This window comes from Macrotis lagotis, chromosome 4, assembly GCF_037893015.1.
Source record: "Macrotis lagotis isolate mMagLag1 chromosome 4, bilby.v1.9.chrom.fasta, whole genome shotgun sequence".
In the NCBI taxonomy this organism is placed as follows: domain Eukaryota; kingdom Metazoa; phylum Chordata; class Mammalia; order Peramelemorphia; family Peramelidae; genus Macrotis; species Macrotis lagotis.
The window spans coordinates 50,638,907-50,653,872 of NC_133661.1; the positions used below are offsets into that span (position 1 = coordinate 50,638,907).

The 14,966-nt window shown below is 42.5% G+C and overlaps 1 protein-coding gene across 2 annotated transcripts in view; it reads left to right on the forward strand.

The window, feature by feature from the left end:
• Window positions 1-14,966, forward strand: part of SGPL1 (sphingosine-1-phosphate lyase 1) — an 87,450-nt gene that overhangs the window by 49,894 nt on the left and 22,590 nt on the right. For both annotated transcript variants that reach the window (XM_074232765.1, XM_074232764.1), the window contains 3 exons: window positions 5,349-5,496; window positions 8,032-8,111; window positions 8,547-8,675. In XM_074232765.1, the coding sequence (XP_074088866.1) occupies window positions 5,349-5,496; window positions 8,032-8,111; window positions 8,547-8,675 (357 nt within the window). The remainder of the gene's footprint in view (window positions 1-5,348; window positions 5,497-8,031; window positions 8,112-8,546; window positions 8,676-14,966) is intronic.

Genomic DNA, 14,966 nt, shown 5'->3' on the forward strand with positions numbered 1-14,966 from the left:
TGTCTTTGCCTTTACCTCTTCAAAGCCTGGGCAGCTCCATTGCAGTCTCCTGGAGAAACCTGTTTTGAATTTCCCCAACTTTTCCTGTCCTCTCTCCAACAAGACTCCCTTTAACTTTGTGGGTGCTCATCCATATGACTTTTGTCTCCCCTATGCAGTGATTGCTTCTTGGGGGCATTTGTCTTTGTATTCTTTGTGCCTGGTGCCAAGACACTCAGTTCATCCTCCTGATTGACTGGGCCTCAGGTTCCATGTTTGTCAAATGAGGGAATTGAACTGGATGATCTCTATGGACCTTTTTACCTCCCGTGACACAGTTTCAGTACAGGACAGGGAAGAAGACACAAGGAAAATGAATTTTTCACTTTTAGAATCTAGAAGAAGCTATGGTTGAAGGAGGAAAGAGAAAGGGATCTGGTTCCTCAGTTTATTAACTTGAGAATGGAGCTTGCAAAGGGCAGGATGTTAGAAGGGAATTGGTGCTTAAGAATGGGCAAGGAGAGGATGGCTTGAGGCAGCAAGCTAAGGGGACTCTCTTCAGCAGCTGGTGATTCTGAGTTCAGTGTTAGGAGGTTTGCTAGTCTTATGATAGGAAAGTACCATTTGCATGGGATCCCCCCTCTGAGTGCAGCCTAGGTTGTGACATGTTTTCTTGCAAACCCCCAAGAAGCAGAAGCGGTTTGGTGATAATGAAAAGGGCCCTGGATTGAGCTCTGGGTTCAAATCTGACTTTCATGCTTATTTACCTGGGTCACCTTAAACACTCCTTATCAATTTTGATTATCTGAGGGTGTGATATATAAAACAAGGGGTTGGAGGAGATGACTGAATTGTTAATCTGATTCTAAAGGGCCTAAGAAAGACAATCGGGCCTGCGGTCTGGATCAATAGATGTCTGGGGCTTGGAGCTCTTGGAACTGGACAGAATTCACATTCAGCACCAATTTCTTTGTCTCTTTCTAAGATGGCAGAGGGTGAAACATAGATAAGTCTTTAAGTGCAACCTATGCTGGGCTTCTGATTGGAACTACAGCCCCATTTCTGGAAAGCAAAGAGATTATTCATTCATTTATTTATTTATTTATTAATTCTCATTTCGTACAAATTTTTTTTTACATTAATAAAAGATACTTGTTTACAAGTAAACAAAATACCCCTCCCCCCATGAATATAGATAGACTTGGTTGGGCGAAAAAGTAAAGGGGAGAGAAAAAAATTAAAATTAAAAAAAATTATAGTAATAATTGTAGGTATGGCCAGGTGGCGCAATGGATGAAGCACCAGCCCTGGAGCTACCAGCACCCGAGTCCATATCCAGCCTTGTAAACCCAATAATCACCCAGCCATGTGACACGCAAGCCACCCAGTCCCCACTGCCCTGCAAAAACCAAAAAGAAGAAAGAAAAAAAAAGACACAAAATAAAATAAAATAGTAATAATAGTAGGGGTGGTTGGGTGGCAGACAGAGCACTGGCCCTTGAGCCAGGAGCACCTGGGTCCGAATCCGGCCTCAGACACCCAAAGATCATTCTGCTGTGTGGCTCCAGGCAGGCCACCCAGCCCCACTTGCTCTGCACCCTCCCCCAAATAATAATAACAAAAAATGTGCTTCAGTCTTTGTTTTAATACCATCAACTCTGTCACAGGTGGATCACATTCTTTATGATAAGTCCATCACAAAAGTTACTTCCATATTTTTCCAATGTTGCCATTGCTGATCGCAACTCCCTCCTTTCTTATTTCTCCACTACCATGTACTATATTTTCTCTCTCCTTTCACTCTGACTCTGCTGTAGGGCAGCTGAGTGGTGCAGCAGACAGATCCCTGGTCCTGGGGCCAAGAAGCCCTGAGCCCCCATACCACCCCTTAGGCCCAGCATCCACCTGGCCCTATGGTCCTGGGCAGGCCATCCAATCCCAGCCCCTTGCAAGAAGTAAAAAAGAAAATGTGTTATATCTGACCAGTCTCCCCCCATGGTCCATCCTCTCCTCCTTTATTCACATCCCCACCCCTTCCCCCTGCTCCCCCCTCCTTCTTATTCCAGATGTCTATACCCCATTGAGTATATATGCTGTTTCCTCTCCTAGCCATCTCTGATGAGAGCAAAGGTTCCCTCATCCCCCCTTGCCTCCCCCTTCCATATCATTGCAATAGCTCATTGTAATAAAAAAAACTTATTATGTGAAATATCTTGGACTATTCCCCCTCTCCTTTTTCTTTCTCCCTTTCCTTTTCCCTTTTTTTCCTATTGACTCCATTTTTACACCATATTTTATTTTCAAATTCAGCTTTCTCCTGTGCTTCAACTATAAAAGCTCCCTCTACCTGCTCTATTAACTGAGATGGTTCATATGAATATTATCAGTATCATTTTTCTATACATGCAGTTCATCCTCATTAAGTCCCTCATATTCCCCCCTCTCCTCCAATCTCCATGCTTCACCTGAGTCCTGTATCTGAAGATCAAACCTTCTGTTCAGCTCTGGCCGTTCCAAAAGGAACCTTTGAAATTCCCCTGGTTCATTGAAAGTCCATCTTTTTCCCTGGAAGAGGACATTCAGTCTTGCTGGGTAGTTGATTCTTGGCTTCATTCTAAGCTCTTTTGCCTTCCGGTATATTGTATTCCAAGCCCTGTGAGCTTCCAATGTAGCTGCTGCTAAGTCCTGTGTGATCCTGACTGCAGCTCCACGATATTTGAACTGTGTCCTTCTGGATGCTTGTAATATTTTCTCTTTGACTTGGGAGTTCTGGAACTTGGCTATAATATTCCTAGGGGTTGGTTTTTTGGGATCTCTTTCTCTGGGGGATCGGTGGATTCTCTCCATTTCTATTTTGCCCTCTGCTTCTAGAATATCAGGGCAATTTTCCTGTAGTAATTCTTTGAAAATGATGTCAAGGCTGTTTTCCTGATCATGACTTTCAGGTATTCCAATAATTTTCAAATTATCTTTCCTAAGTCTGTTTTCCATATCAGTTGTTTTTTCAATGAGATATTTCACCTTTTCTTCTAATTTTTTATTTTTTTGGTTTTGAAGTATTGATTCCTGATTTCTGGCAAATTCATCAATCTCCCTGAATTCTATTCTTTGTCTGAAGGATTTATTCTCCTCAGAGAGTTTTCTTAACTCTTTTTCCATCTGGCCAATTTTGCTTTTTAAAGCATTCTTCTCCTCAATAACTTTATGAACTGTTTTATCCATTTGACCTAAGCTGTTTTTTAGCATACTATTTTCTTCAGCATTTTTTTTGGATTTCCTTGACTAAGCTGCTGACTTCATTTTCATGTTTTTCCTGCATCTCTCTCCTTTCTTTTCCCAGTTTTTCTTCCAACTCCCTCATTTGATTTTCAGTCTTTTTTGAGCTCTATCATAGCCTGAGCCCAATTTCTGTTTTTCTTGGAGTCTTTAGATGCAGGAGCTTGTGCTTCCTCATCTTCAGACTGAGTATTTTGATCCTTCTTGGGCTCATTTGCAAAATATTTCTCAATGGTGTTCTTATTTCTTTGCTTGTTCATTTTCCCAGCCTAAGCCTGTTTTTTTGGGGGGTGCTTCCTGAGCTTTTGGGACACTCCCACAAGGGGCTCAGTGTGTGAGGTTCTGTCCTCCCTCCTGGTATGTGAATGAGCATAAGCTTCCCCCTCTGCCATGGGGCCGAGGTGGGGGGACCCTGCTGTTCTATGGGGGCCCTAGACTGGGATCAGGATCTGAATGTGGTCAGAGCCCCAGAGTCCTGTTCCAGAGGCAGAGGACAGAGCTCCCCAGTCTCTCTCTCTTCACTCCCCTCCCTCAGCTCAATGGGCTCATGCCCTGGGGGCTCCTGCTTACTGGCTCCACCAGCTTCTTTTTCCTGGATCAGGGCTGCCAAAAGACCAAGCTGCTGGCTGTGTGCCCTGAGGGCTGGGCTCCACGTGCTCGCTCTGGCAGAGGTCCCCCCCCCCCTGCTGTTCCCCCACTTTGTGCCGGTGCTCCCCGGGGTGCAGCTCAGGAGACTCCCCTGCTGCTGTGAGCCTTGGTTCCCAGTGCCCTGGGGCTGCCTCCTGGAGGCTGAAGTTCTTTGGCTCTGGTGGGCCACCCCTTTGGCAGGCGCCCCTCCAACCCCAGGGAGCGGAGCCTTTCTGCTCTTTTCCAGGTTACCTTGAGTAGGAGAACTGCCTCACTGGGTCCCTTTGTGGGTTCTGTCTCTCAAAAGTTTAGTTAGAGTCCTTAGTTTATGAGTTTTTATCAGTGAGCTCCTAAGACTCCATCCCTTCATGTCGCCATCTTGGCTCTGCCCTGAGAGCTTATTTATTTTTGCAAGAATTTGTTCTTATTCTTTGAAGTATAAACCAAGTAGTGCCTCCTTTCTTAGTAGTAGATCCAGGTTGGTATCCAGTGGTTGCCAGACTGCTTGGTGGAAATAGAGGGTGGCAGCAGGGTTTTAGTGACTCAGGTCAGATTAGCTAATGATAATAATAATGATATTTATAATAATAATAATGATGATGATGATGATGTTTATCCTTCGATCCTGAAGAAGACTACAACATCAGGGAGGTGATGTGTGACAAACACATGAATTGAATTTAAGTGGGGAGTGATGTGCTAAGTCACCAGCCTCACTGTCTCCTCCAGAGCCATCTGGGTCCAGTGGCCAGATATGAATCAGGAAGACTGGACATGGCCCTGGATGCAAGGTAATCAGGGTCAAGTGACTTGCCCCAGGGTCACCCAGCTAAGCTAGTAAGTATCAAGTATCTGAGGCTGGATTTGAACTCTTGTCCTCCTGATTCCAAGGCCACCTAAACTGCTCATGGTCAGATTAGCTATAGACTCCAGGGCAGAAGGTTTCAGTCATGGGGGAAGGAGGCTCCAAACCCAGCGTCTGAATGGAGCTGAATGAAGCATTTGTTCTTACTGGTCAAGTTTCAGTCCTTTCCACCCCACCCCATCACCTTGATATTCTTATTAAAGGCTGTCATAGAAAGGAAATTGTTGCCTAAGTAGTGAGCCTCCCATCACAATTTAAACCTATTTCCTGTGTGTTCTTCACAATTCTGTCACTGACTCTTCATCTAGCTCTTGCTGTTGACAAGACTATGGTGAAAATGAGAAGCGTTAACCCCACAAGCCAAACCCACCAGTGGTGATGTGAATGCCAGGCTGCTTTTGTTCTGAACTCTCTTTAGCTCTCCAAAGTGCTTTTTCAGACTTGTTGGTCAGGGTACATAAGGAAGCAGAGTCTGACCCCCTTGCTACTTCCCTTTCTTTTGTGAATCCATGGGCCTGGCCCCAGGGTGAGTGCTTTTATCCCGGCACCTTCTTTTTTCCTTCTGAGTTGTTGATTGTGTATATCCCTTCCTTCCTGGCAGATCCGGGAGAAATTTAACAAGACCAGAGAAGACATTGTCAAGAATCTGACATTCCTGAAGGTGGAAGATGAGTATGTAAAAAACCTGCCCACAGAAGGTTTAAGCACACCTCACATTCTGGAGAGACTCAAGAACTACAGCTCCTTGGGTACGAGTCCATTTGTTTGCATGATACCCTCTTCCCCTACCTGACAGCTACCAGCTTTCACAGGTCAAAGAGAACCACAAAGCTGGCACCTGTGCTCTCAGGACCCATTTGTCCACAGTGGAGTTTCCTTTTTCTCATAGACTGGATCAAATATTTCCTAGTTGCATTCCCTCATCTAAATCGCTTTTAAATTTATACTCCAACAACAAACAGGACTTAAATCTTGTATTTTAAAAAAATTAATATAAAAATTAATAATTATAATTAGTATAGTTAGAGAGTACTTGGTAGTATGTATTACAAATTATAAGATTTGAGAGAGGCCAGCTCCCAACTGTTTATGGTATATAAAGCAGGGTTTGATGACCTAAGAAATAAAAATGATTTTTAGTGGCATGGGACTTATTTCCCCTTTTTGTGCTTTCTCAAGTTACTTCTTGGTGCTGAATTACCCCATAAGAATGCCACATACTCCCAGCTTCTTTCTTCTCTACCCCCACACATTAAGTAGCGCAGAAGAATGGGGGTCAGAACCTGAGCCACCGAATTTTAAATATAATAGAACTCTAGAATAAAGGACAAAGACAATGTATTCTAGGGAGAAGATAGCCATTAGACTGGTATTTTGCAGATTTATTATGAGAAGAAGTAAAGGTCCTTCCATCTCTCTACCAGGGAAGTCTCAACAAAGTATTGTTTACAAATGCGTCTTGTTTGTTTGGGTGGCAGATCCCATAGTTATGTGTACATTTTTTCGATATATACATTTTTCTATTACCTTTAAAAATTGTTATCAATCTATCTCTTGTTTTTACACCTCTTCCTGAACATTAAATATATCTCTCCTCCCTCCCCTAGACAAGGAACTTCCCATAGTAACAACAACAACCACAAACAAAAAGGGGGAAGGGAGTGGGAAGGCCATTCCTCCAAACTAGTCAGCTGAAGATGACAGTCCTTGCACTGTTCTGATGCAACCTTCTACTTCTACCAGAAGGAGGGGAAGGGGTAGGCATCTGTCTGTTTAGAGATGAGCTGAGTCAAAATGAGGCAGCATTTAATACTTCTTTTTGTGCTTTGTTTATATTGTTTTAGTCACTGTGTCTATTATTGTCTTGGTCCTACAGACTTCCCTTTGCACAGTCTCATTCATGCTTCTTGACAGTATTCCTGTGCATGCTTTCTTACAATGTAGTAATATTCCATCACATTTTTTCTTTTCTTTTTTTTAAAATTTATTGAAGGTGATGAGGTTAAGTGACTTGCCCGAGGTCACACAGCTAGGTAATTATTAAGTGTCTGAGGCGGCATTTGAACTCAGGTCTTTCTGACTCCAGGGCTGATGCTCTATCCACTGCGCCACCTAGCTGCCCCTATCCATCACATTTTTAACAGAATTATAAATTACTTTTCAGAATGAACATACAGTGCATCTATGTACTTGTCTTTTCACAGCTCCTGACTATTTCCATCTTTTTTTGTGTTTGCTGATTTTCTTAGTGATTGGAATTGGACCAGGGCCAGGGCTATGTAGCCCCTGTACTTCCAGCCTGGTTAGTAGGGAGATCTGGTCTTAAACAACCAACTCTCCCTTTCCCAAAGCTTTCCGGTGGTTTCCTTATTATCAACTCAAATGGCCTCATCTCCTCCCTTATTTTCCTTAGCCTTTCTGTTGCTTTTGAAATTGTTAACCAGCTTCTCCTGGACTTCTTTCTCTTTTTTTCTTTCTTTCTTTTGATGACCTCATCAGCTGCCATGGCTTCTGTTCTCTCTAACATTTCAATGTTCGAAACAGCTCATTGTCCTTCCCCAAAACCAGCCCCTCTTCCTAAGTATCTTGCTCCTGTCATCATGGTCCCTCTTGGTTCTTTGCACAGTTGCCCGGTCTTGATGTCCTTTGCAGCAGCTCCAGTTTACATCATTCATTCATCCAACCAGGCCATCTTCATTGATACCCTGCCCTCTCTCTTCCCACAACTAGCAAAAGCATTTTCCTGAAGCCCAAGTAGGATCGTGCCACCTCCCCTAATAAATACCTCTTGTCTTGAGACTCAGAAATAAGCCATCATCTGTCTGATGGTATAGCTGGCCCCATCTCAGTCCCCCGATCTGCCTCTGTCCTAGCTGCCCCTCACTTTGGAAGGCTCATCTCTAACTCCACTTTCTACATGAAGTTGTTCTTCCTCTCCCTCAGCTCAGACTGTCCCATAGCCCTTTGGGGTGTGCACCCCTTGAGGGCAGGGCCTGTCTCATGCTCTTCTTTCTATCTCCCTGCTCAGCCTGGTCTGACCCATAGGAAAGTGCTCATGGGTCAATAGATTTGTGTTCAAGTATTTTACCTTTTAATTCAATAAGACCTACATTCAGTTCACAATGATTCTCTCCTTTTAATGGCTAGATTTCCTCCTGGAATAGGCTTTTTTGGGGGTCCACGGGGGACTTGTATTGGAAGCAGAGCCTCTTCCCTTAGGTATTGAATCAGTGCTTGATGAGGCATCAAGGATACTCATTTGGGGCTGGGGGGTTGTTTTTCAGAAAATTCACATTGGGAAGATGGGAAAGTCTCTGGGACAGTGTACAGCGATGATGACAAACTCACTGAACTTCTGGTGAAGGTAAATGATGTCTCTGTCTCCCTTCCAAATAGAATAGAATTTTAGCAATATTCAACATTGAGCTTCTAAATCTTGGGGATTATTTGTCAGAGCTGACAGCATCAGATTAGAGATTAGTGCCTTAGATAGAAAGGAAGAGAGGGCTCAGGATGTGTTGGCATAAATGGATGTTAGAGAGTAGGGGGGCCATGTTTTGTGTTAATGCTAGTTTGAAGAAGACTGAAAAAGTGTGAAAGCCCACTTACAATTTCCTCAGATTCTGTTTGGCACAATTTGGAAAACAAATTATTCAGGATGAAGTCCTCTCCTCCTTTGGATAACCAGTTGAATAACCAGATGGAAAGTTGGGTTGCTTAGCCATCCCTTGATATGGTTCAAGATCCTCCCTGAAATGGTCGTTTTTTGCCTCATTCACTGAGTTGTGTTTCTTTTCAGGTTTATGGAGATTTTTCAAGGAGCAATCCATTACACCCAGATGTCTTTCCAGGGGTTCGTAAGATGGAAGCTGAGGTTGTGAGGATCGTTTGCAACCTCTTTAATGGTGGACCAGAATCTTGTGGCTGTGTAAGTAACTGCTCCTCTTGAATTTTTCCTATTTATTTTCCATTTAGGATTTGTTCAAAGAAGTTGCCTAGGCTGTTAGGACAGTGGATTGGAGCACCTGGGCCAGGGAGTGTGCTGCTCTTGAGAGCTGAGCCTGGGGGTGGACTTCTGACTCGGTCGGTCATCTGGCCAGGCCTCCAATCCTTCCCCAATGTGGGGAATGATTGTCCTCTCCCTCCCTTAGCCGATGTGGTTAGGAGGGCCCCTTGGACATCTTTAGACAGCAGAGAAATCATAGCTCTCTGCTTATCACCACTGGATAATGTCTCTAAGGTGAAAACTCAGGTCCAGGTTAGGCCATGCCTCCTGCAGCTGACTCAGTTCAGAGAGCAGGGAGGAAGACGATCAGTGGCCACAGAGACCTTTCTAAGTATCCGTGCTGAATACTAACTTTGGAATGCTTTCCTGGAGACAAGAGGATGAAGCAATGAATTTTTTGTATTCAGAGCCTCTAGCTTGGTCAAGGATAAAGTAAACTTCTGGAGGGCAGGCATTTATTTTTTTGGTTATCTCCAGCTCCTAATACAGTATTTTGTCCCTAGGAGGCACTTAAGGAATATATATGTGTTGAATTGTAATTGCATTCCTTCCAGTTCATCTTTTTCTTTTTATCCAACCCTGGGACTTTAATTTTAATTTTTAATTTTCTTTCTTAAAAATTATTTTCAAAATCTTACTTTTAAAAAATTTTATGAGAACAAATATTCCAGGCTAAATGCTTTCTCATGAGTTTATTCTATTTTTTTTTATTTTAGCATAAGTTTATAAGAATGTTGCCCCACCCCCACATGCCTTGGTAAAGAGTGGTCCTTGATAAAGAAAGTCTTTGCTTGCCCCTCCCCTCTACCCCCACTCTCCCTACCATGGGATCAGGAGAGACAATTCCCACTCCTCCTTAGCCTCCTCCTGATCGTAGGAAAAGAGGGGGAACTCAGTGCTTCCCTTCCTAGAAGACTGGATGTAGCCTTTTTAGCTCACACCCTACACTCTCTCTGCATCTCTCCTGGGCTTCAGACCAGATATCCCCTGGGGTCCTCTGTCCCCCCAGCCCCACCCTGCAGCTTCCTTTTGTGTGTTGTCTTGCCCCATTAGATTGTAAGCTCCTCAAGAGCTGGGACATCTTTTCCTTAGTTCTGTCTCCAGTGTCTGGGGATGTGCCTGACCCATAGTAAGGAGCTTATTAAAAGTTTATTGCACTGAACTTTCAGGCCATTTTGTTTATTGTTATGGTTGCTTAAGTCTAAACTTATACTATGTGAAATGGAGATAGATAGAGAGCATTTCAGGCTTGATTTTCTTAGGATGGATAAGCAGTGTTGGCTGCCTCTCCACTTTTACCTCCTATGCAAATGGACCTGTATGAGAGTTGTCGGTCAGAAAGATAAGGAGAAGCACATTTTCCAGAGATTTTATTTTGGGAGCATGAATGAGAATTTTATCCACTTTATAGGGTTGGAACAATTAACATTCTATACTTAGACTTGATTGATTGATATTTGTCCTTTACTCTCAAAGAAGGCCATAATATCAGGGAGAGGGGCTATGCTAAGTCACCAGCCTCATTTTCTTCTTCAGAGCCATCAGGGTTCAGTGGCCAGATATGAATAGAGCACCAGCCCTGGAGTCAGGAGAACCTGAGTTCAAATGTGATCTCAGACACTTACTGTGTGACCTTGGGCAAGTCACTTAACCCTGACTGCCTCACATCCAGGGCTATCTCCACTCTTCCTCAGGAATAATAATGAAGGAATATAATACTCTATCCACACTCACATATGCTGTAGGTAGGAAAGAAACAAGCTTTTGCATGTACCAGGCTATGCTAGTCACTTTATAAAGATCTTATTTGATCCTCACAACAACCCTGGGAAGAAGGAATTAGGATTATCCTCTATTGCAGCTGAGGAAACCAAAGTAAAGAGGGGTGAAGTGACTTGCCCAGGTATATACAGACTGCATTTGAACTCAGGTCTTCTTGACTCCCAATCCTGTGTCACCTAGCTAGCTACCTCTATAGGTAATGATTGTGGGCGAAAAGAAAAGGAAATTTGAACTCCTCAGGAATTTTCTTGCATAGAGAGATAACTTCAGGACTTTAAGGCATAGCCTGGAGAAAAATTGAAGGAATGTTTCTTGTTCATCTAGAGAAACTGAGACTAGTAGGTTACTTAAAAATCTTTAGGAGTTTTGAATAGACTCTGGGCGTCATTGGGTAGAAAGTTGTCTCTTGAAGCATCTAATGGGAAGCAGAGTTGGGTGTCAAAGCTTTGGTTGTTCACTAGATCTGGGAGTTCACCCTTCAGTGGTACAGATTACAGCCCATCCTCTCCTCATCCTCCATACCTCTTCCATGTCTTCTGAACTAAGATCATAGACCACACTACTTATTAGGCAGACCCTACAGCTTTCTCTTGCCAGCCTCGATATCCTCCTTTGCTCTGCAGGTGACCTGTCATCTGAGTTCATTTTTGAGACCTTAGTTTACTTAGAATGGAAGCCCTATAACTACACTAGAAGACTGGTAGTGTTTGTAATCTGAGTTGCTGTTTCATCCAGAAGCTCAAACTCTTAAAGGGCATGCCAGAATTTCCCAAGTGATAGATCTCCTCTATGGGTGGTGGCCCATCCGACTTAGGTGTATCATGGTCTGAACTATGGGAATTCTTTATCTTTTTGTTTTCTCTTGAGTGGATAGTCAGGACAACACTTTTGAGTGATTTTCAATCTCTTTTAAGGGTCTCCTTGCCATGTTCATGAAATTAGCACAATATTATCCACAAACAAGAACATCTTGTCTTTAGTGTCTTTATATCTATAAGGCATTCTTGTTCCATTTGGAAGCTGAATGTCCTCTGTGATGGTGCAAATTCTGTGAGTGATCATGTCTCTTTATTACATGCATTGTTTAATGTTAATAATTAGGACTGATAATCAAAGATCTATCATCATGTCTTTTATATCATTTCATCTTACCCTGGAGTTCTGTTCACCAGTCCCCTTTTGTATGTTGTCTTCCTCATCAGAATGTAAGCACCCTGAGGGCAGGGATGACCTTTGCATCCATAGTGTTTGGTCCATACATGCTTTTTTCATTCATTGAATCTTTAAGGAATCTCTTATAATTTTATCACTTCCAGAGAATTTGGAGGAGAACTTAGAAAGCATTTTGCTCTATCAAATCCAGTCCATTTGTAGAGTTAAGCAAGGAGAATCTTAATTTGAACCTTTTCAGTGAACTGTGCCATGAAGGTGAGGAAAGCCTGTCTTTTTTGACTTATACTTTTATAAGGAAGTGCCCTCATATGTATGAGGATTTTTTTCAAGGATTTTGTAGAGATGAGTAAGTAGGTTGGTAGTTTTTGTTGTGTTTCAGTGTTTTTTTTTTTAATAGTATTGCTATCCATGAAATTTTCTCAAGAGTTTGATCATCTTTCCCTGGCTTTCATGTATCTTGAGAATTGATCCTTCAGTGCCCTCATCATTTTAGCCTCAAGAATGATCAAATGTATATATCTGGTCTATATCTGGTCCTTGTAAAATAATATAGTACAAATATGTCATTTTTGAAGAAAAGAATTTTTTACAGAAAATTTGCAATTTCAGTTGCCTTTTATTTTCTGTCCTCCTTATTTCATCCTTAAATACACTCAAGATCATTGGGTTTCTTTCCAAACTGTCTTATAAATTTATATTCCCCTCTATTGTTTCTCACTGTGTTATTAGCTGTTAGTTTAGATGATTTCTCATTATCTTCCTCCTTCAGATGATTTACAAGTGATTTTATCTTCTAAATTGGTGTGGTTCTTGGTTGCCATGTCTCTGCTGGGTGAGGGAATAATATTTATGGGTGAGGGAATAGTATTTATGGATCAGGTGGTTTCTGGACTCTTGGCTTTTTGGTTGTGATTAAATTATTTTAATTTTCTAAAGACCTCTCAGCTCTCTTCTGGCTCCAGATCTCCAATTCTGTGATTTTTTAGGAAATGGTTGTCAATGGCTTTAATGTGTTTTCTTTCATTTCCTATTTTTCATAAATGCTGTTTCTTGTTTTTTGAACCTCTTTTGGGTTGCCCTAGGAAGAAATGCCCCAGCACTTGAGGAGTTGTGCCTGGGACCAGTTGTTGGGGCTTGTTGATGGGTGTGCCAACCTCCCTTGCAGAGCAGAGGCAGCCTGACGCTCCTCTCTCCCAGCTGGCAGGGGTGCAGCTTAAGAACTAGCTGTACCCAGTGGCAGGAATGTCTGAACACACTTGTTGTTTTAAATTCCCTTGCCAGGGTCTGGGACCTGCCAGCCACAGATGAACCACGCTGTTCAGGAGTCGATTGGGAAGAAGAGATGCAAGATCAGGGAGTGAACGCGCTAGACCCTTTAGACTCTCAATTACAAGATGCAGAGAGCAGATGACACAGGCAGATTTTACATTTGAGCCTCTGGTAGCAGTGTTTTCTCTGGTCACTGGGAGAAAATAACATCAGCAGCATCTATAGAGACTTCAGGGCTTTTGTAGGCGGGGCTCTTTTCCCTCATAACCCTTCAAAGTGGAACCAATAGTGGGCAGCCGAAATTATCCATTTGTTCCTACGTTTTGTGCTAGTTTGTACTTGGGGAAAGGAGGGAGATGTGAGAGGCCATCTTTACCATAAGAGCGCACTCAACTGTCCAGTCTCTTACAGAACCAGACCAGAGATGCTTCTGGGTGGATGAATCTGATTAGTGACTTGGACAAAGCATGAGCGGTTAGTGGGTTTCTTCCTCTGGCCCAGCCCGTCTTTCACATCAGCTCTCCTCCATAGGTTGGCCTTCTTGGGAATGCCATTATCAGCAACATGAAGGGGAGCCAGGCATCAGCTAGATCCCTCTATATTGGCTAGCTTCTTTGCAAACTGGACACCCTTGGGAAGTTATAATTCCTGATTCAGAGTTCTCAGGGTCAGAATGTTCAGGTATAACCAGATATATAGTCAAATTTTACTAGGTCATAATCAACAAAAGAGATTCTCTGAGAACTGTTCCAGTTGATGGAAATAGCAGGTGATAGAGGTCTGGGAGAGGAATGAGGATAGGGATTCATGTTCTCTAGGCTTAGCTGGGCCCTTACTGTTAAACAGGATTCCTTTTATTCATATGAGTTGATTCACTCTTGAGCTCTCTGCTTTGGCGCTTCTGAACTTTATCTTTTATTGAATCCCTACAATCATTTCTACATTTTTCTCTTTTAGCAGATGGTCTTGCTTCTCACATCACTGAAAAATTGAAAACATCCATTATCAGCTCCCTTTTTTCCCCTAATCTCATTTCAGAATTCTATTATATCTTATCCTTTTACTTTGCCTTTGTTTTTACAACATATTTTCCAAGTATATTTCCCCCAATTACTTAATGAGTCTTTCTTCTCTTTCTTCTCCTCTCTTCTCCTTTGTTCTATTCTGTCAGGAAGAAATGGCCTTTCTCCTCACCACAGCTAATTCCTCTTCTTGTGACTTTGATTCTACCACTCTTTGTTTAGTCCAGGAGATTGTCTTATCCATCATTCCCTACTCATCTTCTGTCTCTCCCTATCTATTGACGCCTTCTGGGTTTCCTACAAATGGAGTTAGATCTCACTTGTATTTCCTTTGAATTGTTCTTTTTTTTTTTTTTTTTGCTCCTGACTTTCCTGACCTCATTCCTAGAAAGATCTATTCTCGCTGCCTTCACTGCCTTACTCTTGCTTCTCATCTCCTTGTATTTTGTGGCTCCGACCCTATCATTCAACTGAAATGCTTTCTTCTAGGTTAGGAGTTATTTCTTAACTGCTTAATATTTTTATACTAGTAAAACCAAACTTGAGTTCCCTTGAGTTTTCTGACTCCTATTTCTCGTGTGATGGCTTCTTCCCTGTTGCCTATGAACATGATCAAGTTTCCTTCATCCTCAAAAAAAACCTTCACAAGGTCTACTATTTCTTCAGCTATGTCCTGTTTGCCAGATTCCTAGAAAAAACTGCTTGCATCCATTGCTTACTCACATCACAACTTTCTCCTTGTTCTCTTCTTATCTCCCTTTCCCTTTCTTTTGAATCTCCTTTGATGCTCATCCTGATAACTTTTAGGCCTGGAAGGCATCCCTCACTTTTGCCTTGTGGAAATCCATCAAGATTCATGAGTAGCTTCCAAAGCTCTGTCCTGGTCTTTCTCACTAGATTCTCTTGGTCATCCTATGATAGCTGTTGGACCCAGTTATCATTGCTATGTAGCTAAATCCCATATTGA